At 36.1% G+C, this 26,199-nt stretch overlaps 1 protein-coding gene across 1 annotated transcript in view; it reads right to left on the bottom strand.

The window, feature by feature from the left end:
* Nucleotides 1-26,199, bottom strand: part of LOC149799777 (uncharacterized) — a 109,088-nt gene that overhangs the window by 28,740 nt on the left and 54,149 nt on the right. Inside the window, exons 16-20 of the mRNA XM_089959163.1 lie at nucleotides 23,202-23,266; nucleotides 21,186-21,244; nucleotides 16,114-16,705; nucleotides 13,264-13,475; nucleotides 5,494-5,710 (exon numbers count right to left, since the gene is read on the bottom strand). Coding sequence (XP_089815289.1) covers nucleotides 5,494-5,710; nucleotides 13,264-13,475; nucleotides 16,114-16,705; nucleotides 21,186-21,244; nucleotides 23,202-23,266 — 1,145 coding nt within the window. The remainder of the gene's footprint in view (nucleotides 1-5,493; nucleotides 5,711-13,263; nucleotides 13,476-16,113; nucleotides 16,706-21,185; nucleotides 21,245-23,201; nucleotides 23,267-26,199) is intronic.

A 26,199-nucleotide genomic window follows, 5' to 3' on the forward strand; every position in this document is an offset into this window, starting at 1 on the left:
GCAGTGATGTTGGAACTGGATCAAGTTCACATGACTTTGGTGCACTCTTCATCAGGACTGTATGTACGAAATCCAGAGACAGGTTCAAATGCTGCTAATGGTTGCAGCTCAAATTCTGTATTCCAACTGTATTGTGACGACGAGTCAATTGAAATTGTGGTGTCAAGCTTAATGGTTTGTACTTTGTCACAGAAGAAATTTGCAAACATGTCCGGAAGGTCGACTATAGAGAAGGTAGTTGGAAGTGGTGTTGATTTGTTCCTTGACATTAGCCTGTTAGTAATCTCGAAGTCCTCTTTGCAGCTGGAACTTTCCATGATCTTAGTACTATAGTGGGCTGATTTTGCTGCATGGACGATATTTGTGACATTCTTCTTAACGGCTTCATAGATTTGCTTATGAATAGTGAGTCTGGTGGAAAGCCAAAGCCTCTCAGCTTTACGGCAGTCTCTTTATGCAGTGCAAAGATGGTCCCTAACACTGCTATACCATGGAGAACACTTTTGAACTGATACTCTGCACTTGGTAGCTGGGGCATGCTTGTCAAGCAATGAACGCAGGCAGTTATCGAGCTGTTCTGCTGTAGGAGGTAAGCAAGTTGTTAGGTTTGCTTGGATGTCATGCATTAATTTGGTTCTATTTATCATATGGAGGTTTCTCTTAGTAGCAGATAAAGGTGGAGGGTTAGGAACTGATATGTTTAGATGGCATATAATGCAGAGGTGATCTGATGCAAGTTCGTGGGATACCAAGGAGGACCGTAGAATGTTTTCATCAGGTCTATGAAGAATCCAGTCTAAAATGTGACCATGTTTATGGGTGGGTTGGTTAACTGACTGTTTGAGATTGAAAACATTAATGGAATCTAGGAGTTTTTATGTGTTTGGGTTTCCGGGACAGTCAAAGTGAAAGGTGAAATCTCCAAGAATAATCAGGTTGCCACCTATTGAATTTCCATAGTCCAGGAGATTCGGAAACTGCTCCAAAAAGAGAGTCAGCCAGCTTGTTTTTTCTACTAGGAGGAGGGTGGTATAGGCAGAAAAAATGGACTGACCTTTGCTCCAGTGTGTGGTTTGGACTAGATGTGTGGTCAAAATTGAATGTTGTGTGGTTAAGACGTTTGATCATGGAGTTCTTTGTGATGACAGCAATTCCACCTCCACGAGAGTGGCTGGGGAACGACTTGATGGAGTAGCCAGGGGGTGTTAGATCCGCGCACTTGGGCTCATCACCTGATGTTTTTAGCCATGTTTCTGTCAGGAAAAAGACGTTGATATTCTGGTCGTTGATAAAATTAACTGTTTCTGTGAGCTTTTCCGGTGGTCCTACTGATTGGGCATTGAATAATGCAATACGCCGATGTATCTCTTGGATAGTTGACACAAAAGTTAACGAATTTAATAGGGATTTCCCGACAGTTTATCAGAACTTTCTGCCTAACAAAACAATCTTTGCAATTGCCAGAAATAGCAAGGTCTTAGTAAAAGTGGACATGTAAAATACCATTGTACAAAAAATTTCCAAACTTTGTGACAACCAGGTCAATATTATTTCAAGAATATTTTGCAATCTGCACAAGTCTAAAGAATCACATACAGTGATAAAGCAAGCATTAAGCAGAGATTTAAAGACAATCATTGTCAAATGTATTGAATGCTGGGATTAGATTTTTGAGATCACATTTGAAAGGTGCACCACCCCTCACACTCTCATTCATGATTATCTGAATCTAATGTCTTATATACCTCTGACTGTACTGCATTATTATTTAATGCATTTAATTTTTTAATTGGGTAATTATTTGTTCAATTTCTCTACTTTAGAGTTAAAGTGCCTTAATAATATTCAAGCAAAATACATACCAAACATGTTCATTAACAACTGATTAAAGCTATGTGTGGTGTATAAAGAAATGCCCACTATGTAGCAATGTAAGTCAAAGGCACTGTAATCAGCCCAGTACATATAAATTGAAGTTAAAGGCACTGTAATCAGTCTAGTATGTAGAAATGTAAGTTAAAGGCACTGTAATCAGCCCAGTATATGGAAATATAATAATAGGTTACTGCATTTGTATGGGAAAATATGAACGAGTTTTTCGAATAGAAATACTGCATGACCTTTGGAGTGCAGTATATCCATCCGACAAAACGAGTTCATATTTTCCCATACAAATGCAGTAACCTTTTATTATATGCTCATTTTCTTATTCTACCTAAGGCTTAATTATCTAACAAAAATACACTACAAGAAACAACGTAAATGAATGTATGCTGTATTCCAAACTAATACACAAGCACAGATTGATCATTACACAACACCAACATTATTAATGTGCACATAACTCCGCCCAGATAAATTTGAACTTAGTCATGTGCTAGACATACCTTTTGAAAGAAAATGGTGTTTTCGTCTACTTAAAATTGAAATTTGGAGTCATATTGTGAATGAATGTGCATTGCAACAACTTTTCCATTTGATCTGGAATGAACATATTTTGGTATTTTTGTCGTTTCTACAAAATTTTGTGATTATGGACTGGATTAATTATATGCAAATTCTGCATGAAGTACATTGGATTTCAGCAGCAATGGAGCAGCGTGTTGACATCTGCAAGTGTGTTTCTGTTCTGCCATTGAATGTCTGAAATCATAATGTGGGGAAAATATGAAGTCATTCAATTTCAGTTATCAAAAAGACACTATGGAATATAATGTTTACTTCATTTTGAGTGCAGTGAGGATGTAATTGCACTTGGAATATAGTCAAAATTACAGTACAATTTCGAAATGCGTAATCAAGCTTGAGAACCCATGACATGGCTCATGTAATTCGGATTTGGAAAATTAAGAAAGTACATTTTGAGGAAATTCAGGTAGCAAAACTGTAAGTATATTTTTTACCATATTTATTACCAGCTAAAGGAGACGGTTTATGCCTTGTAACTTGCATGTTATTTGTAGGTACCCACAAATTTTACGAAATTTTACGTCTATCGCCACAATCCGAAACATTGTATCAAAAACGTTAATGCGGAATGTAGCAAAGCGGCCGGTATATGGCAGTCCACGAAACATCTGCTTTAGTTCATTTAGAAACAAAGTTAATCAACCAAAACATAAAGCGTCTGCTACACGAGTGACCATGACATGTTTACAAAGTAGAAACTAATACACTACTGGGCACACGTCCTGCATGTGAGTGCAATATGAAGGTGTGCAATATCATAAAATATCGCACAATTCTGACAATGTAAAGTTAATGGAGAAAAAAATGAGCATAAAATAAGTTAAAGTTGCTGTACTCAGCCCAGTAAGCAGAAATGAAAGTTAAAGGCACTGTACTCAGCCCAGTATGTAAAAATGTTAAAACCACTGTAATCAGCCCCATATGTAGAAATTTCAGCTAAAGGCATTGTAATCAGCCCAGTATGTAAAAATAAAAGTTAAGCACTGTATTCAGCCCAGAATGAAAAACGTTAGATACAGGCACTGTTTTCAGACCAATACGAATAATTTTTTTATACAGGCACTGTATTCAGCCCAGTATGAAAATTTTAGATACATGCACTGTATTCAGCCCAATATGAAAACTTTTAGATAACAGCACTGTATTCAGCCCAGTACGATTTTTTTATACAGGCACTTGATTCAGCCCAATATGACAAATTTTTGGAACAGGCGCTGTATTCAGCCCAATATGAATTTTTTTTTAAGATAAAGGCACTGTATTCAGTCCAGTATGAAACATTTTAGATATAGGCACTGTATTTAACTCAGTATGAAAAATTGAGGCACTGTGTTCAGCCCGAGTAACAAAACACATTTCAGGGCAAGGCAACTGACTCATTCCCTCAGCATTAAACAGTTTTTATTTGATGACTTGTCTGTTGTAAAACATTAAATAAAACATTAAATAACCTAATGAGTAAAATTAGCCTAAACTGATTAGGTCAAAAATACATCTTTAAACATTCATTTAAGTACTTTCTTTCTGCTGTTATGGATGGACCACTTGCAGATACAAACACATGGTAATTGGACTATTTGTAGATACAAACATATGGCAATTGGATTATTTGTAGACACAAACACATGGTAATTGGACTATCTGCAGATACAAAGACATGGTAATTGGACTATTTGCAGATACAAAGACATGGTAATTGGACTATTTGCAGATAAAAACACATGGCAATTGGACTATTTGCAGATAAAAACATATGGTAATTTCCCTCAAATATTTAATGTTTACTTATAATGAGGCCAAGAGCAAGCTTTGATTCATCCCATACACTTAGGCAAACTTCAATGGGATTTGGAAATTATAATAAATTTCACATCACAAGCACCATGTGTGAAGAAAAGCCATCGATGGATTTATGAATAAATGCAAATGAAAATTATTTCATCAAAATCTTACTGCAAATTTTATGACTGCACAAATTAGAGGGGCAAAAATGCATGTCACACAATGAATTGTCTAAGTGCCATAATGATTCATCCCAAGTAGAAAGAATTCATCAAGTGGTTTAGAAAATTTAAGTAAATGAAAACTTTGAAATAAAACATTACCACTTATTTTCCATGACTGAATTTGAATCCAACATCAATGAAAGAAAAGTATGTCACAGAAACAAACCGTCTAAGCATCATAACAACTTATGCAAATGAAAAAACTTTAAAAATATTTTAATGTGTCTTACTACCTGAGATACCAACACAAAAGCATGCTTACCAGGGACTCTAGCACTGATATTTCTGAATCCTAAATCTAGGCAGCTTTTAATGATCTTCCTAATAGTCATTTTCCATCCTATGTGTGTGTGTGTGTGTGTGTTTGTGTTTTTGTCACAAACTCTCATCTTTTCCTTCTCACCTCTGCTACCAATTTTCATCTATTTACAGTTTAGGTGACTGCTTTCTTGTTACCTTCCTGTTTTTCACATTGAGAAACTATATTCTGAATACAAATTGATTTTGTTAGTGCTTAAGTACTTTTCTTTCTACATGTGTCCAAGTAGAAAAACTCCTTTTCAAACTTGTAATCCCCAAATTTTATATTGTCCGGTAGTTCTTCTGTATACCTTCAAATGTGAAATTTTCGCAAAAATCCCACAAAATCTGAGATGGTTACATCTGTGCTTTGCCTAAAAGGGGGTTCAAAAACATGGGGATAACCATTTAAAAACTGGACAGATTCCATATTTTTTAACAGGGTACAATATCTAGTCATAATATAAAAGCACGCCAAGTTTCATGAAGATAATAAACAAAAGTCTGACAGATGGTTGGACAAGCTTTGTTTACATGGGGTATCAACATTTACAAATTACATACAATTACCAATTTTCATAATTTACTCCTGAAAAAAATAGTTTATAGTTAGTCTCATTTTCTTCCCACAATGATGGGTCAAGGCCCCATTCCTGATCAATCAAGAAAAAGCCTTGGCATTTTTATATATTAAAAAAATGACCATGCACACACTGACCTTCTTCCAGATTTCCGCTATCGACAGAGTTGATCTCCTCGAAGTGGTCTACTACTCCTGTAAATTCTGCCACATTCTCCGTAATCTGCTGACTGGTGAAGTCTTCTATTTTCATGTGAGATGTATCCAAACCACTAGGCTCCACTGTCACATGGATGTTCTTTGTGGTCGAAGATATTGCACTAGGGATGACGGAGACCATGGTTGTGGCAGCAGGCTGAAATCAAAATGATTATTTCTAGTCGACACACTTGTACTGGCTTAGATTTTAAAGGCCATATATCTTGACAACGAATACTGCCATAGTTACTCAATGTTCTCTCAAGGAACTGCTGACATCACTGGGCAAGTGCACACTATTGTAACATGTTATCATCAAAAAGACTAAAAAAGCAGAAGTCCCTCCATGGGATTCACGCTTAACTGGCAAAAATAATTTCCAGAAATCCAAGACCTTTTTCTCTTTTTAAAATTATCTTTTGATGTTCAAGGTATGTAGCATTTTCTTTATCACTGTGTTATACCTTTTGCTGTGGTTATAATAATGTGTGATTCTCGATGTGATCATACACAATACAATCTTGTTCTTTTAATTTAATCATGCCAATACATCTTTTCTATTTAAGTTCATGCCATAAATAACTGTGATAGTTTTGACAAGATGTTAACTTTAAAATACTCTGTCTGTGTCCATAGAAATGTATCAACTTAAAAGTTCTTTAAAAGGAGATTAAGAAATAAAAGAAAAATTTACATTTATAATCATGCAAAAAGGCCTTTGTTCATCTCATTTTGAAAGGGGTAATTATTAACTGAGATTCTATGGTTATTCTTCAATCCAACCTTCTAATGTCAGCATTATCAACAAGAACAAAGGGTTCACTTCTAAACCAAGGGTACAACCAAATCATTAATGGCCCACTCAATTATTAGAGCCACATCCACACAGTGCAGGATCAACTGTGTGTGTGTTTTGGATTTTTAACGTAGCTTTAACAATTTTTCAGTCATATTACTATGATGTCTGCAGTGTGACAGTTCGAAGTGATGTCTAGCACTGGGGCATCATGCCGCAGACATGTAGTATGATGTCCCACCCAGTCACGTTATCCTGACACCAGGCCGACCAGTCCTAACACTAACCACTTAATGCTGAGCACGAAGTGAGGCAGCTGTTAGTACCAGTTTTGTAAGTCTTTGGTATGACTCAGCCAGGGATCAAACCCACGACCTCCTGCATCCAAGGCGGATGCTCTAACTAATAGGCCACCAGAGAGGTCAGTGCAGGATTGAAATAATCAGTGAAAATACTGTACCATTCTGTGCCTGTCATATTACAGGTTGTGAATTCAGCTCTGTGCCCTTAATGTGTTTTATGAATAAGAGTGTTTGATTAACAGAGACTGAGGGAGGGGGGTATCAACACTAGTTACAATGCTCCATGTTACTAGAGTCATATTTATAATGGAGATAAAGGATAACCAGTCTCATTATACGCAAATAGAGATGATTCACAACACTTATGCAAAACTTCACCCAAAAGAGAATATATCAAAGTGATACTATCCAGAAATTGAAAGAATGCAAAAAGACTTGACTCAAATGAAGAAAAAAACAGTGCTCCTTTATTTTGTTATGTATAATTGATTTAATTTAATTGTTTGTAAGTTTTAATTTTTTATTTTATTCTATTACATGCTATTGTTAAGTAATATTGCTTATTGGACTTTATTTTTTTAAGAATTAAGTTCAGTTTTGTTTGACCTGACTTCTGTTAATTTTCATTAGTAAACACCTAATAATAGAAACACTATCTAGTTTCTGACCTTGATTCAGAACCAGTGACAATTTTTTTAAACAACTTTTGAAGAAATTTTTTTTTATTAAGTTAAGTCAAGGCCATACCTGGATTTATCAAGTAACAAACTTCCATTTCTAGAAGGCTCACCCCCATCCCAGCATCTGTTTTGCATCGTAGACTTATTACTGATGTTTTGAGAAAGAACAGTCAGTTGTGCCTTAACACTTGAGATGCCAAATTGTTTATGTTGTGTCCAGTTTGGGCTAATTACCTTATTTTCTTTAAAATTATTAAATTTCAAGTGATTGTTTTCCCTGGAAATACTAGTGCTCTCAATTAATTCTTGAACAAGGACATTTATTGAAATTTATACAGAATTCAAAAACTGGAATAATATTTTCTGTGATTCAACAAAAGACTGTTGACACTGCAGCAATTCACAGGTTACAACAGATGTCATTGTCTTCCATTCTGGCTTTCATTGGGATTTGAACTTAGTTTCATTCAGGACTTTTTATTACTAGAACATCTATATTTTAATTCTTGGATTATTTTTGGATTAGAATCATAAAGGCCATAACAATGTATACTGCTGTTCACTAACTGCAGGACAATGGCTTTCATAGCTAATAAACCTTTAAACAATATTGTTAATGAGCGTTAGTGTTTTCTAAAATAATGTTTAACAATTTTTCAGTCATACAGCTATGAAACTGTAGTGTGACAGTTTAAAGTGATGTCTAGCACTGGGGCATCATGCCGTAGACATGTAGCATGATGTCCCACCCAGTCACATTATTCTGACACCAGGCCGACCAGTCCTAACACTAACTTCTTAATGATGAGTGCCATGCGAGACAGCTGTTAGTACCATTTTTGTAAGTCTCGGTATGACTCGGCCGGGGATCGAACCCACAACCTCCCACATTCGCTGCAGACACTCTAACCACTAGGCCACTGGAGCAATTCAAGAAGAATAGCACTTACTCTATGTTTTTGGAGAACATCCAGATAAAATGCAGCTGCCACATAGAATGTTGATGGTAAAAGTGTGTCTATGCAATATATGACTTTGGTGACGACCCAGGGGATGAAATTGGGAAATAAGGGAAAGGATTGAAATTGGCATACTTTGGTAAGCAAATAAGGAAACATATGTGATGCCAGATGAATAGGGACATGAAGTAGACTGATTGTATACTCATCCATTCAGATGATGAGTTGGATAAAACCTCACTGTTTCCATCTTGAACCTCTGTGGAAGAATGATATCACTGCAAGAAACTTTCAAAACACTGGATGAATAGGGACATGAAAGTATGTCTGCATCAAGACTGATTGCATTCTCATCCCTACAGATGAAGAGTAGGACAGACTAATTCCATCTTGAACTTCTGCAGAAGACTGATTTCACTGATGCTAGACATCACTTTAAACTGTCACGCTACAGTTTCATAGGTCTATGATCAGTTTAGGTCTATGATGAGTCTCAACTTGCCCTTGGCCTTTTAAATAAGGAACAGCCGCAGAGAACAATTTTCACTGCCTGTTTGTTGATGAGCAACTTAATCTCCTGCTGGTGAATATGGTCCTTATTATAAGGGGACAGGAAGAAAGAGGGGGTTTGATAAACAAAATCTAAGTCCCTTACCGAAATGACTTGGTTCATCCATCCAGTTTGCACAGGTTGATCCAATCTGATCCTAACTACAAGAGTCTGGTCTCCACTGGTAGCCTGTTTACAGGCAAACAGGGAGTTAAGTCACCATCAAAAAGGTTGACAGCTGAACAACAATTGGGTGTAAAAGACCACTTTTGCCTAGCCTGCCTGTTATCCCTCATTATGATGGCAGGTTTCTAAATGTGGAAGCATTAGTTAGAGGGATAGTTCCTGAGCTGTGTGCTTCCAAGCTTCCCAAATTTTGCATCCAAACATCTAAAAGGTGAGCAAAATGAAATCTTTTAAAAGCAAAGGTGTCATGTGGTTTTAGCAATGTGGCATGTAACATACATCACAACATATTAAGTAAAGATTGCATGAGCCATTGCATGGTGAGTTGCTCTGTGGAATATATCCTGTACCATCACAATGAAAGTATAGCTGGTAGCTAAATTTCCAAATATAAACTTGAGGATTCCCCGGGTCAAAGAGAAATTCAGACAGCCAGTTACTAAATCTCCCTGAAATCTGCTGACTGGGGAAGCAGTGGGAAAGATGGAAAATCTTCCTCTTCATTGATGTTAACTGACGTTCTGACTTTATAGTCATGTGTGGTGGTAGGGGGAGGAGGACATTCAAAGCCAGCAACAAATGAAACATCTCCTTGATGGCAGCCTTAAAAGTAAACTCTAGTCATCTCCATGGTTGGATTGGAGTAGGGTAGTTGCTCAGAATTATCTTCATACACATGTGAATACAGTGGTCCCCCTCATGAATGCCCCCCCCACCCCCGACCGGCAACCACCAACTCTTTTCGGCCAGAATCCCTTGGCATCAACGAGTTTGTGTTCAAAAGTACCCTTCAAGAAAGGCAACACCTCTAACTCGACCAGCAGAAAATAATAATTGGTGCACAAATGTAAAATTTACCCCTCACAAGCGGCCACATTTTATAATTAATGTGTGTCCAGAACCAATATTTAATTACATTAAGGTAAGTAATCCGATTATCTTTCCTGATGTCTGTTTCTGGAAGTCAGATTTTTATAACTGAAAGAAGTGTTGGCTCAAGTACATGTACTACTAAGGTTGTTATTATATCATCAACACCAGCGTTGCATGAAATGGGGTCAGCAATGTTTTGATAGCCTTCACACAGCAGGTGTTGTTGTTTTTTTTTATTGCAGATTACAACTGGACGTAATTGGCTAGATCATAACATGGTCAGATAGAAAGAGAGATGTGGGGTCAGCAATGGCCTTCACACATAGTTTTCTTTTGTAACTGACGACTACGACCGGATGTAACTGTCATGATCACAACATTGTCAGAAATTATGTCAGCAATGATTTGGTTGAGCTTTGGGCTTCACACAGAGAATTTTGTTTACACTGACGATTATGACTGATGTAATTGTCAAGATCATAAGATGGTCAGATAGGCTAAAAATAGGTTTTGTGGATTAACACACACACACACACAGAGAAACAATTAACCTTGAACAAAACACAGTACCAGACAAAGACAAAAAAATCATGTGACAGTACATGTATCACTTCCTTTATAACAAGGTTTTTGTTTAAAACGTTTCATCTGCAAAATTAAATTGCAGTACGGTACCATTAGCAACATAGAAATCAATCATTATAAAACTTTAACATGTCATCACGTAAATGAAGAAATAATACTTTAGAAGGAAAAGCAAACGTTATTTGACTTGACAACAATAGGTAACCAGTTTCATTATACGCAAATAGAGATGATTAAAAAATTATTTGACTTGACGACAAACTGCATCTCCACCCACTTGCCGAAAAAAAAAGAATTTTTTTGTTGGCAACATTCAAATAAAAAAGATAATGAAAATCTTCTGTAGCAGTGGGAAAATGGAGTAAATGGAAACAGATTTATTTTAAATATGAAATATGTACCAAGATTTAAATAACATTTTGGAATGGTTTTGTAATGCACATGCCAACAATATCCCATTCACATTCCACGTCTAAGAATAAGAACTATTAATTTATGTTACTGTGAAATAACTCTGTTTTTAAGACAGAAAGAACAATTTATACTTGATGCTACTTTTAAATGAAAATGTTAACTGCTTCAAGTTATATGTATCTTTCCTGCTATATACACATATACATACATGTCTCACAAATATAATCCCCTCTGGAAAGGTCACCCATTTTATAAGGCCACTTTCCCAGTGCAGAAGGGGTGGCCATAAAAGATGGGGGGCCACTGTACTCTTGGTCCTTGTCCGCTTCCATTTCACAATAAGTCATGTCCCGAGGTAATACAATACTATCATCCCTAAATAACCAACAGCTAATACCATAATCACTGAAAATAGGGAAGGCCTACTCTGCTGGGCGATTTCTTCACACCTGGGCAGATAGCTTGTTAGCTGGGAAAATGGTCAGCATGGAAATACATACATATATATATATATATATAGATATATATATATATATATATATATATATATATATATATATATATATATATGTAGGTCTGGCAAAATAAATGGTTGGATCAATAAAATCTCTGTAATCATGTCCAGGTTAGGACAGCTGGGTTGGCTGGATGTCAGGTACAAATAATGGCAGCAAGGTGGTATTATATGCTGGATCTACTGGATCCAAAATATACCCCATGAGCCTGTCCTATAGACAAGCATGGCCTTGCAGGATTATTTATGCCCACTAGGTTGTCAAAAAGTAATGGAACAATTCCCCACTTAAAAAAATTATACACAGTTGAGAAAGATGAAGTCTCCTGCTTCAGTTGATGCATATGTTGCTGAAAGGCTGATATATCAAACTGTATCTCCACCCAAATCTGTTTGTCACATTGATGGAAGGCATCATCCATCAGTCTTTTTGGGGGGAGGGGGTTCAGTGGTGGGGGTTGGGGTGGAACCCTAGTAGCATACCCAAAAAAACTCACAATTAATTTTGTATCTGGAAGAAAACTTAATATATCTGTACTGGTCCTGCATGATTTCCCCCTCTTTTATTTGCCCTTTGCTGATTTTTGCAGTACTGCACACCAGGTGTCTTTGGACCAAAATTGTACATGTTCTAAGGCAAAGAAGAGGTAGGTACATTTGTGCCTTTCTTTATTTGCTTGGAATTTCTTGCATTTACTGTATTTAGAAAACATTTTTATGAATAGATAAAATAATAGTAACAATACATAAATGAACATATCAGCCTGTTGTTGTTGTTGTTGTTTTGGGGCTTAACGCCATTTGTCAGCACACGATAGGCTATACATGGCGGCCAGTATTAATGGTGGAGGAAGAACCCGGGAAAACCCCGGAAAGAACCACCGACCCACGAGAAGCTACTGGCAAGCTTTCTCACATACCCACATTGGCTGAATCCTAGACTCGAACCGCCGCAGACATTGGTGATCAGCCTGTTGTAATCAATGTGCATGAACTAACGATAGTATTAGCAAGCATTTGAAAGAAAACATGCATCAATGATAGCATGCTGTGTCAAGTGGCCTAAAATTGACTATGTCTGAGAAAGTGAGATATTAAAAAATATATCAGCCAAATTCAACAAAAATGTATACCATCTGTTCATGAAAAAAATTAATCCAAATAAATTAAATAAAATTGAACGGATGTCTTGAATTTCACACAAAAAGACTGGGATATCTGACAACACCTCATAGTGGCATGGGGAAGTAACAGGCAAGAGTTACTACCCTTTATCAATATATATATATATATATATATATATATATATATATATATATATATATATATATATATATATATATACAGAAAAGACTAATTTTCATCTTTTAGATGGGGTGGATTCAGGAGGTCTTATATCCCTCATGTTAATGTGATTGGGATATGTTTTCAAAGCGGAAATAAGTTTCCTTATTCCCCTACAGGTATGCTCCAGAGTAAGCTGCCTTTGTTTTTTATTTTGTCTTCATATCAAGTATGCATAAACATGAATACATCAGAAATGATAAACCTGTTATGTTCAATGAGGAGACAGAGATTGTAAACAAAATCTAAAAAAAATAAACAATGAAGTCGTGTATCAATTAAGATAAATTATTCACCTTTTAAATAAGCATGTTTAATTTATTTTTGAAATAATAAACACTGACTTCAATTACATGGATACCTTATTTCCCAAGCAATATCCGACAAAATTTTCACAAGTAAAATATGCATACTTTGAAAGACAGACAACCTGAATATAAGCCTGAGAAATTATTATGAGGTGCAAATTATTCATTAATTTTCTGGACATTCTATGCTGTATCTCACCTGCTTCTGTGTGTTGATGTTAATGGTGGAGGACTTGGAAGACTTCATGACTTCCTGTAGAGGGATGAAACTGGATGGTTTGATGCGAATGGAGTGGCTAGTGACTGGAGATGACTGAGATATCACAGCTTTGGTTATACGTAGAGCATTACTTGTGGACACTGGTTTAGCCAATACTTCCACCGGGAGTTCCTCTGAGATTGACTGAACAGCTGAAATAAAACATGCAATTAAATAAAAGTCAGTATGTATGTGTGAATGTTATCTTGGATGTCACAGCTATGGTTATTCTAACAGCCCTCTCTGTTGAGCATGATTCGGCTGAAATTTCTACTGGGAGATCTTCAGTGAGTGAACTGGTATTAAAAAAACATACAACAGGATGAAATTTAATATAAAGGTTTGAGTGGGCATGAGATATCAATTTTAGTTATTTTAACAGCACGTTTTGTGCAAACTGGCACAGCTGATACTTCTAAAGGTTGGTCTTAAGTTGTAAAGCTTACAAATGAATCATATAAGCACTGTTTCACCAAAACTTAAGACTAACATTTCAGTGACAAAACCTATACATAATCACTAACTGTAGCACAAATTTTATGATTTGTCAATTGTGAGACTTGAACATCATACTCTGATATACTGCACTATTTAATGATACGCTGCCATACTATACTATTGCAATATATTGATTTAAGAAATTTTCGGTGAAATCAAATGATTGCAAACAATAACAAGAGTCCCTCAATGGGACTGATGCTCTTGTGAGTGAAAATAATTTCCTGAATAAGATAAGACAATTTCTTCTTTTTAAGTGTTGATATTCTTCAGTATTAAGATTTTCAGAACAGCTGCTGTCTTGACCATACTGGATATCAGCTTGGCAATATTTTCAGTAAGGATGCAGCAGTCATCATTAGAAGCATTTTGGTGAAAACCCTATGTCAAACTAACCATCAATTCAGAAGTAGCAGCTGCAAGATTCAAATGGCAGTTATTGGGCAGTCATATTGGATGTATTGCTGGCACCTTTTTATCAATGACCAACTGGGTATCATAAGAAATCTATTGGTGAAAACCTCATGCTGATATATCCATTCATTTAAGAAGGAGTAGAGACAACAGTATTTCCAAGATGGTCACCATATGGAAGGTCAATTTGCTCCATTTTCGTTTACAACCAGCTAGACAGCACAAGAACTCTTCTTATGAAAACAATGATGTCAAAAATAACTTTTGATTTAAGAGTAACGATAACTATACTTTATGATGATCACCATGAATGCCATTTTGGACGTAAGATCATCAACCTTTCAATTTAGGACCAACAAAATATTATAAGAAGTCTTCGTGTCAGAAACCCACACTAATATGCCTCAAGTTGATATGACCATCCATTCAGAAGGATTAGCAGTAACAAGATGTTCAAGATGCACCACCACAGAGGCCAGATTGCAAAAGCAAAAGCTCGTAAGATAATAAATAATTGTTGCTCATACTAGCTTTGGAAAAACTACACTCAGTGAGATTTATTTGCAATTCCAATGGAAAACATAACGCCAGCATAATGTAGTCATCTTGCAAACCTTCCCACCATTTGCTCTCAAGCCCATAACACCAGCTGTGATATAGAATTTCCACTAGGAACCCATGGTTTCATCTTTGTGGAGTTTTTAGGGAACAGAATACTCAGTATCCCAAAGTCCATTCTGTCTTATCCTAAAGTTCATGCTGTCTTATCCTAAAGACCCTGCTGTCTTATCATAAAGTCCATGCTGTCTTATCCTAAAGTTCATGCTGTCTTATCATAAAGTCCATGCTGTCTTATTCTAAAGACCCTGCTGTCTTATCCTAAAGTTCATGCTGTCTTATCCTAAAGACCCTGCTGTCTTATCGTAAACTCCATGCTGTTTTATCCTAAAGACCCTGCTGTCATATCCTAAAGTTCATGCTGTCTTATCCTAAAGACCCTATTGTCTTTTTCACAACACAAGTTATATATACATAACACTCAGCCATGCTTAAATGAATTTGTTAATTGTAGTTTGATGTCAATGTCCTTGATCAATATCACCAAAGTGCATATTTATTAACATCACCGTTACGAGCTTCTCAGTGATGATCTGAAAATGCATCAAGTGGAAAAACAATAATTTTACAAATAATAGCAGGAGATAACAGAAGATAATTTTTTCTATGTTATTTAGTATTATCTTGCACCCCGACTATGTTGCTATAAATGCAAATAAGAACTTTGCTAAGACAGAGATCTTGTTATAAAATTGCTAAAATTTGTTATAAACAATAAATCATAACCTTTCAGACAGTGTATCAATCAAAAACAGGAATAGAGATAAAAATAGTCAAAAAACATGGCTGCCCACCGAACAACCATGCTGAAATATCTGGTTGTACATCAAAAACATTTGGTTGCCCAACTAAATTTCTTAGAAAAACCTTTCATTTAATTACTAATTTATTACAAAATTATGAAGTTCTTGAAAATTATTTGAAAATTATGTGAATATTAGGTCTAAATAAAGAATTTTCCCTTGCAATTTCATTTGAATCTGCATCATGGGCATTGCCACTATTCTAAACACTGCCATAATAAAATGGTTGTCAGGATGGGCTTTTACAGCAAGTCATTTTGTTGCCCAAATTTAATTTTAAGTTATCCCAGGCTAATGGGTTTTGGATATTTTTAATCCCTGATTAAGCCATGAAGCAGCTATAAATTACAGCAGACGAATGTTGGCACTTATTCAAAATCAGCACATGGATTTTTGCTCTAAAATATTACTGAAACACTGGTCTTACTTTACCTGAAATGAACTACATAATACCAACCTGAGTCAGACTGATGAATAGGCTGTTGCTGCCGAATAATAGTCACTCCTGATAGCTGCTCAGACCGACTTGACACAATGGGAGATATTTCAGAACTGTCTTCTATTTGATCCTGAACACTAATCAGTTCAATACCAGTCCTTTCAATCTGTTGAGCCCCTAATGGGGCTCCAACACTTTCAACCTGCTGAGCGCCTACACGGGCTCCAACACTTTCTGTCCTCACTATACTATTACTATTGTTCACATTCTCTCCCGTTTCAATAAACTGATATGGGTCAAGATCAATCTGAGCCTGAGCTAATGAACTACTTAGCAAGTCCAGAGGTTTACTTGTTTCCAGAGAACTCTGTGAACTCTGGTTACTTAATTCTGACAAAGAAGTTTGTGATTCTGATTGACTACTAGTCCTCCCTGTTAGATTGAAGAACAATCCAGTTTGGGGGTCCAAATCCCCTGGTAACATTTCCTGGCTAAGACTAGAATTCACTTGATCATGGTTTGCACCACTAGGAACATTTTGACTTGATGAGGTTACCTCCCTTGAATCTGTAATGTCTATTTCATCTGAACCAGCTACTGCAACTTCACTCTGTGGGAGCAAAGGAAAGCATGTATATTACTATAACCAATAATGATCACTCTTTAACAAAATTATATAAATATATGTAAACAGTTTTAAAAACAATGTGCTTCAAATATAAATATTCAGAATCTTCTGACAGTGATGAACAACCATTATAATAGAAACTACAATTAATGAAATCACGTAATTTCTGTAAATACTGGGACACAGTAAAATAATTAGTTTTTTTTTCCTATCCCATAACTTATGGTAAAACTTCTTTCGTCTAGGTCACATGTCTCAAGACTTAAGAAAAGAAATAAATTTGTCTTGAATTTGTGCACACCCCCACTGCATGTTGCAATAAAATAAATAATCAAAATGCTACTTTGTAATTAAAATGAAAGAAACTAAGCTTGTATTATCATTTATTTCTCTTTTTTGCATCATGTGCATTAAAGGATAAAATATATCCACATACTCTTTATATGTAACATAGGCAACCAACTGCATGAAGGCATCTGCCATTCTTTCATGACACGGAGTTAGGTGCAAAATAACCAAGATTGTATTATATCCAGGTTAACTATATGACAGTATCTCTTAAATAAAAATCGTTATTTGAAAACACATTCACTTGAGTGCAAATGACAGGTTACAAAAAGAATTATTAAAGCAAGCTATTGTTGTATATACTACTTACCTGCAGAAATCAATGCCCTGTTTGTATTAACGATGACTACATATGCCAAACAAACAGAAGCCCCAGTGGTAAATAAACCAAAGTGGCAGTGAGAAATAAATTCATTGTTTGAACTTAACGACAAATGTCAAATAGAAAGGTTATTTTATAACAATGCCAGCCATCCTCAGGAGCCAACTTTTAAGTGTATCGATTTGTGTATATATATAAAATTGGCCAACACAGGGAAGCCAACTTTGGTTCCTTTTTACTGGTATTCATGGGAGTTTTGACAATAAAATGAAACAACAGAATAAGTTATAAAGTACACAATATAGTGCTTTGTGTACAGACATCGATGACCTGTCATTGCCAAGAATTGAAGAAAATAAAATCGTTAGATGAATTTGTGAATGCCAGAAGAGAAGATAATTTCACTTGCAAATGATAATTACCATAGATGAAATTCCAGTGTACTCTGATCACATTACAAGCAAATGAAAACTTTAATACGACTTTTACTTATAATATCAATTTCAATGCATAAATCTGTCCATGCCCCAAAATACTGAGAAAGAAAGAAAATTCAAAATCAATTATGTTCTTGGAAATTGCAGCTCATAACAAGAGTCTCTTGAAGAGATTGATGCTCTGCTAGGTGAAAAGAATTTCCAGGAATTCAAGATAAAACCATTTCTTCCTTGTAATTGCAATGTGTCAACACTATCTTTGATAATCTTCAGCAATAACAATAACCTACTGGAAATAAGATCACCAACTATTTAATTTAGGAACAATATGGCATCATATTAAGTCTTCTGGTGAAATCCCATACTGATATATCCATTTAAGACTAACAAGATGTCATAAGGTAGCACAAAGTCATCTAGGATAAAACGCAGTAACAGAATTTTCAATATGATTAATGTGGTGGCCTTATTGGGGTCCGATTAACACCATTTTTAGTATCAAATAGACATGATACGATGTTTTCAGCAAAAAACCCATGCTGATATGACCATTCTGTCAGGAGAAGTACTGATAACAAAACTTTTATGGTGGTGGCCTTACTGAATGTCAAAGCAGCACAGTTTTAATTTCTAACAAACTAGAAATCATAAGAAGTCTTTTGGTTAAAACTTTATTACAATATGACCTTTGTTCAGAAGTAGTAATAATAATTCGATTTTCAAGATGGCTACTGTGGTGGCCATATTGGACTTCACATATGTACCATTTTCATTTAGGACCAATTAGAAATCAAATGTCTTCTGGTAAAATCACCATGTCAATATTACTTTCCATTCAAGAGGAAAAGGTACAAGATTTTGAAAATGACTGTAATGATGTCCTATTGGGCATGTGATCAGCACATTTTCATCTAGGAAAACTAGACATCATTATAAGTCTTTTAGTGAAAACTGCATTCAGATATGATTATCCAATCAGAAGTTACAATAATAAAATCTTCAAGATGGCCATTTGGGCAACCATATCTGAAATCTGAGTAACACTATTTTCATTCAATACCAACAAGACCATGGAACAAACGTGCCTGTAAGATTTCATGGCAATTGGTTATATAACCGAGGATGAATAGTGATTTAAAAAATTGGATGAAAGATTTGGTCACTGACCAGTAGAGCTAAATATGAAGTACAATATTTTAACACATACCAAAAGAAATGGGAAAGATAATCAGTTTAGACAGTCACTCAAAGCATCCATCACCAGAAATTGGGCTAGTGAAATTAATAAGGGATGCTAAAAAAGCACTGAAAAACATAATTTTCCCAATTTTGCTCTACTGATCAACATTTCAGTCCCTTATATGAAAACCGCTATCCTTCAAACAAAAATTATTTACTAACTTTCAACTCTTAATCCATTTTGCAACAAGGCATATCTGGGACACAACCTTCACATGGAATACCTGGGACACAAGCTTCACATGGCATATTTGGGACACAAGCTTCATATGGTAAGATAACAATCAGAATTTCACATCCAACAATTACCTCATTGACTGGTATACAGATTTTTCCACAAAGCAGGCACATTACAAGAAAAGCATATGTGTGATTCATATAGATTTGCAATCAAGGATTACTTTTTTTCCCCATTCAAGTACAAGGAGACTTCAATCTTGTGGCATGTTTTAAAATATTCTGGAAATCATGCTTTTATGTATCCTAGATGCAATCCTGTATTTCCATTGGTATTTAAATTGGGGAATGGGTGGGGTTTTTTTCCATATAAGGTAATGTGTGTAGTCACTTATGACTTGAGTCCAACTGCAAACAACATAGACCATGACTTGCCATAACTATATGACGGCAAATCAGGGTCTATGCAGTTTGTTCTACTTATTATTCCTCACAAATCTGATAGATCCAGATTTGCCAGTACATTATGCAACAGCAGATCTGGGCAGTTGGACTTATAAGCATATCTGATATTATATGATATATGATATTAAAATCCATCATAATTGGTAACCCACAAAAAACTACAGATAGTCATTTATAAGTTGAGTCAAACTACAAAGAGAGATTCTGGTCTGCCATAGCATAATACAGCTGCAGATCAGGGTCCACCTTTGTTCTACTGATTACTCTTAAACTGCAAAGACCCGTATCTGCCAGGGTATTATGTGACAGCAGATCTGGGTCGGTGCAGTTTGCAGTTGGATTTGAATTGCAAATGAGTGTATATGGTGGAAAATTGACTATATTATGAATATTAAGTTTGCATGAAACATCAATAGTATTTGTACAGTGAAAATGACATTGTGCTCCAAAACTGACAGAATGGCCCAATCTGAGAGCTGAATTAAGTGCTTGACTATACCAAGTTTTCTGTTATCTTGACATTTTTCTTCTTGATCTGGCTGTCTTATGGTCAGTCATCTTGGTTTGATATGGTATCGTACTTAAATGATATCATGATTCACAACAAGTCAAATCAGTCAATGATGTGATAAAATAAACCTAAATAATTAATTCTCTATTTTCTTTGAAAAACAAATGGGTAAGGGAAAATTATCAATGCAAAGACTGGCACACAAACAAGGAAATCCCAATCTCTGGGTGACATTATTTCTTTCCTGATTGACAAAGCCTCAGAGAAAGTAAATACTGTAACCACTTTACTGGAATTTCCCAGAGTCAGTATCATACTCTTCAGTGATTTTTTTAAATCCAGGCAAGCACTATGCTGCCAAAAATGTCCTTACACTGGGAAGGTTACTCATATCTACTTCATGGATGGGGGTAGGGATGGAGGAAAAGAGATCATGACAAAACACTTCTTTGCAGCCACAAATTCCCCTTTAAACAAGCAGAGATGCCATAGCACCATCCAATTCTGCATCACAGCTTTCTTTGCATCTTTTGGTCAGTGTTTACAGGACTCAAGATTGTTATTGACCTTCACGGCCTATTAACCTCAATGGATCAATCTGCTACACCTCCTTATGAAACAATTTACACTTAAAACCTGTTGATACTGTCCACACAAACACTTAATCTCAATCAAACATGTGCTTGCATGCAAACACTATACAATATAGATCAAATGAAGCCATGAACAAACAGACAAAAACACAAATATTTGATAAACATTTATTTTTGAGAAACACAGGTAATTTTGTATTTTAAAAGTTACATGATTATTTACAAGAATCCTATGATGTCTGGCAGCATATCTGGGTATGAAATCTATACAAATTAATTTGTTTAAAGACTGCAATTTCATCCAAATCAGTTTCACTTCAGGTAAGGAATAATCTGAAATATGAAATGGTACAAAGACTTCTTTGCCTACCTGGGCCTGATGGGGTTCTATTGAACCTTCAGACTGGTTCAATATATTCATTGCTTGCTCTGAAACAAGATGAAATATGCATCAGTCCAATTAAATACAATATCACGTGAACAATTACAAAAAGTAATTAAAGCATACCAAACATCTATGCACTATCAAAATAGCAAATGTATGCACAGTGAAATAATTCATTCACAAAGTATCCTTTTCTCCATGTATCTCATCAGACGAATATGTAACCGTTAACCTGTGAAATTTCATGACCTTCTAAATACCCATTCCAGTTTTATTTTATGGTCGATTAGTGATGGGTACTATATCCTTTACTTTCTATGCAATAGTCAACAGACAGGGCTAAATATATTTTACTATGTACAGCACTAGAAAAATGCACATCATCCTATCTAATTCTTCATGGTTTTGGATTGTCTGCCCTAACTGCTGTCTATACTCCCTCATAAGCTCAGTCTAACTGCACAAACCCAGATCTGATGTCACATGTACTGGCCTATTTAGGTCTCAACAGTTTTCTAGGAGTTGTCAGTAGAACAAACAATCCAGCACATTATGTGACAGCAGAACAGGAACTAGATTGTCTTCAGCTGGACTTGGCTTATATACAAGTACATATGGTACATAACAATGGTGCTTTACAGAAAGTTTCTGACTCTAACGTTTCACAAACAATCATTCTTTCATTAATTTCATCAAGAAAATAAAAATTAATAGAATCTTGTACCTTATTTATTACTTGGCTGAGCTCACTGGCAAGCTAAAATGTGTCCATAAAACACAGAAGCTTGATCAGAGTGCTTAAAAAGACAAATGCAAAACCTAACCAATGTTTGAGGGATGGATGGCCAAGCAGATGAAAAGGTAACACTGTCTGATCCAATCAGTGCTGTTTAAACATCCATGAAGATCTCATACCAAAAATTATCTTTCTGCACGCATAAGAGAGAGTCAAACATGCTGTGTGGTATTGCTTTATTGATGGATGTTATAAGTTCTAGAATGGCTTGTTGATATGTTTGCTTTATGTGCATATCATAAAATGTGCCTCCTTACTGCCATGCCTCACAAAGTCAAACTCCATCCAGGAATTCTGAAAATTAGCTTTGCTCGATGGCACATTCTTCCCTCAATTATATCTGAATTTGCCTCAAAAATTTAATCACACTTGTATGCTACTTCAACATGGTTTGCATTTTATATATGGAGTAAAATCAAACTTCAAAAAAGCATTGCTGCTGATCACAAACTTGCCATTAATCTTTAATAAAGCAGGCTTAAATATTCTTATTTAGAAAATGATGTGTAACAAACTGTGTTCTTTAACACACCTCTCTTTTAAACTGAACTTCTAACGAATTGGACTGCTCCACTTAGCTTACTTTACCTATGCAAATTAACCTAATGGGCACCCCCACAGTAGTGTTCATAAGACTTAATACCTCATCACACTAGCTAATCTCAGCCAATTAAGCAACGTGTGTAATGGTGGTTGCATGTCTGACTGCCTTAACTTTTAAAAGCCTCAATGATAATAGCTTTATAAAACGATCCACGGATAGGTTATATTGGTTTATACAGGATTGTTTCCTGTAACAGGATTGTTTCCTGTTACAGGCAACATATTGTGGTTGTTTACATAGGATTGTTTCCTGTTACAGGCAACATATTGTGCCTGTAACAGGAAACAGTCCTGTTAAATCCTGTTTAGCCTAATATAGAAATGTCTGTTTCTCTCTTTTTTTCACCTTAAGATTACAAAAATTATGTTTTTCATAACAACAACCTGGGGCGGGTGCTAGGGGTAAAAAATTGTGTCTTTCACGTGATATGTTGTGTTACAGCAAGTATGAAATAGGCATTAAGAGTCAGAATTAATCCAGCTCATCAAAGGGTGATGTCCGAGTATGCTTATTAATTCAAACACTGTACTGAAAAGTGTCCAGGAAAGTTGCTACTTTCTAAAATATGATTAAAGATCCAAGTAAAAAAAATAATTCTTACCTATTGTGTAGAACTGTTGTTGGCTAAGTTGATCTGATAATTGGCTCAAGTCTATACTAGATGACCTAAAATGATGCAAAAAGCAAATCAAAATTCAAACCAAGGACTGCCACAAAACCAATAATTCAACACAAGTTTAGTTCAAAATAAGTTAAGAACCTAATCAATCCACTGTTGTTTGCTATCCTAGAAATATTTTCATAACCAAAATCAATAACTTATCATTTTTAGGGCCGCTAAGAATCACAGGAAAGCATACTCAATATAATATTCTAAAGTGAATTAATTTCTTTTCATGGATATCTGATTTCATGGGTTTGAAAAACTTTGTGTTTTCATTGGTACCTGATGGATATCAAAGGAGTAAGAATAACTTTCTCAGTGGATCATTGCTCATTGCGTCTTTAAATTCATACTTTGTGACAATCACGAACTGAACAATAATTGATATGCCACAAATATGAAGTGGGGGGAAACTAATTTTAATTATGCAACACTTACCCATAGCTCTTGTTTAGCCTTTTTTTGTGCCAAATAAACTACACAAAAAACAGTGCATTCATCCTCGCTTAGAGAAGAATTGTCAGCATGATGCTATTCCTTGTGAAACTTGCCTTTTCCTTCGTAGGTTATGTGCAAAACAACCACAGATAGTTCATCTTTTTCAAAGAAAACTAGTACATCAGGACAACATGGCAGGATGGGAGGTGGGCATTTGACAGTATCAATGTGTAAGTACTGCATAATTAAACTATTACATCAGGACAACAGAGCAGGATGGGAGATGGGCATTTGACAGCAGCAATGTGTAAGTACTGCATAATTAAAGTTAGTTTTACCCATATAAAACTACATTTCAACAGAAGCAATTGCATATCCATATATATTGTTTAGCTGAATTTGTCCGTAAGGAGGGTTGGCTGATGCTCCGGTAAATTTATAATAAAAAAAGAAAATGGAAAGTACTCACCATTGGTGGAGACATCCATTTATGGAATGTTCGTATTCCTCATAGCCACAAGTTGTGCCATAACGATAAGACCCTGAGAAAAACTGCCTTCAATTTGTTATGATAAGAGCAGAGGAATGCCAAACTGCTGCCTTCATGATGTCCTCCAAGGAGAAGTGATTACAACAGGCCAAGGAGGTGGCAATGGTTCGAACCTCATGGGCTTTAAAAGTTTCAAGAAGGAAAGGTCTTGATCAGTAAGAGATGATTGTGTGACAATCCATTTGAAATATTGGCAGCTGAAATGTCTATGGAGCCCTTGAGAGGGATGACAAGATGCTTCCCATCATCTCTTTGGATGCCTTAAGACAGAAATGGAGTGCCCTCATGGGACATAAAAGTTTATCTGTATCATCCACAGCATAGATTCAACTGAGACTGGGAAATTCTTTTCCTGGCTGACAAAAGAGGGAAACTGAATCATAATTCTCATTGAACTTGAGACAACCAGTGTCAACAGATAAGGCATGAATCTCACAACATCGTCAGGCTGCGGCAGGGACAAATATAAAATCTTAATAAAGAGGCCCTGAAAGGAAGCCTCAATCAATTGTTCATAAGGGGTTTGAGTTAATGACTATAAAACAAGAAAGAGAACATCTAGGCATACAAGAGCATGGGACATGTCTCTACAGCTCAAAATCCTTAATAAGATCGTCAAGGTGCAAATCCAAACCAGTTAATGTGCCTTGAGAGAATAAAAGTCTGTTTAAAATGGTAGCTCTACAGCCCTTGATAGAGATACAGAGCATTTTTTGTTCTCAAGGAGAAACAAAAAAGAAATTAGCAACAAGATTTATAGAGGGGCAGCTAGGATCAACATGTTTCCTACTGCACCAACCAGAAAAGATTCTCCGCCTGGTATGGCATCATAGATCTTGGATGTAGACACTCTACAGGCTTGAACGATGAAACTAACTACTCAGCCAAAAAATGTGTTGTGGCAGAGAGTTCACTTGAGATGAAACAGACATGAAGGTGGAGGATATGTGGGGTGTTGTGGAGGGATCCCTGGTGTTGAGACACACGATCCCTCTAGTCAGGACGAGACCTGGGTCAAGCAATAAACTGATCTAGAAGATGAAGCACAAGTGCTGACCCCACAGAGGGGCTATGAGAATGATCGTAGCCGTGGAAGTTCTTACGTTTTACAGAACTGGAGGAATCAGAAGGGTTGAAAGGCGTAAGTGAACAGCAGTACCCCAAAACAGGAAGTTCCAGACTTCCACACAAAGAGAAGGGCATGTGTGTCTCCTTGATGTCAAAGATAAGCAAAGACGGAATTTTAATGTAGGAGACAACATATCGACCCCTCACTCTGTTAACAACACCCTTGCAAATCTAGTTATACAGCCTTCATTTATAAGTTGTTTACATGGAGGGATGATTCGGACGGGGTCCAAAGTCCCTGTAGAATTAAGCCCTCCAGTTTTAAAAGAGAGCCCCAACTGAAATCTGCTAATAATTGGGAAACAGACAGCAGTGAGGTTCAGATGCATGCATGTAGACTCCAGTCATGAATCTGTCCTGATTCACCCACCACTGCAAATGGTGATGAAATGCAAGTCCTAGGAAGATCAGTGCTGGTAGAGAATCTTTGTGAGGTTTTGACCTTGCAAGGAGAAACTGTGGAGGTCGCATACAAAAACATCCTAATATAAGTCACAGAAAGGTCAGGTACAGTTGCACACACAAAGAAGTTTCTGCTTGCAGTATCTCTAACAGAGCCAGGATTCAATCTGTCCAATCCATTGGAACTTTGACTAGGTTCTGGTTTATGATGAAATTCATCCCCATGTAAACAAAGTCTTGTGATGGAGTATGCAAAGATTGCCTGAGGATGGGCAAAAGATCCAATGAGTTACCAAAGACCAACAGTGATTCAGATCCTGAAGAGATTGGATTGGAACATGGTGGATCAGCCAACTGTATATATACTGGAGAACTGGTACTTTCCCAGTAACTGGAGGTATCCACCCACTATTCCCA

This window comes from Sinohyriopsis cumingii, chromosome 5 (genome assembly GCF_028554795.1).
Source record: "Sinohyriopsis cumingii isolate HCF-2022 chromosome 5, ASM2855479v2, whole genome shotgun sequence".
Lineage (NCBI taxonomy): Eukaryota > Metazoa > Mollusca > Bivalvia > Unionida > Unionidae > Sinohyriopsis > Sinohyriopsis cumingii.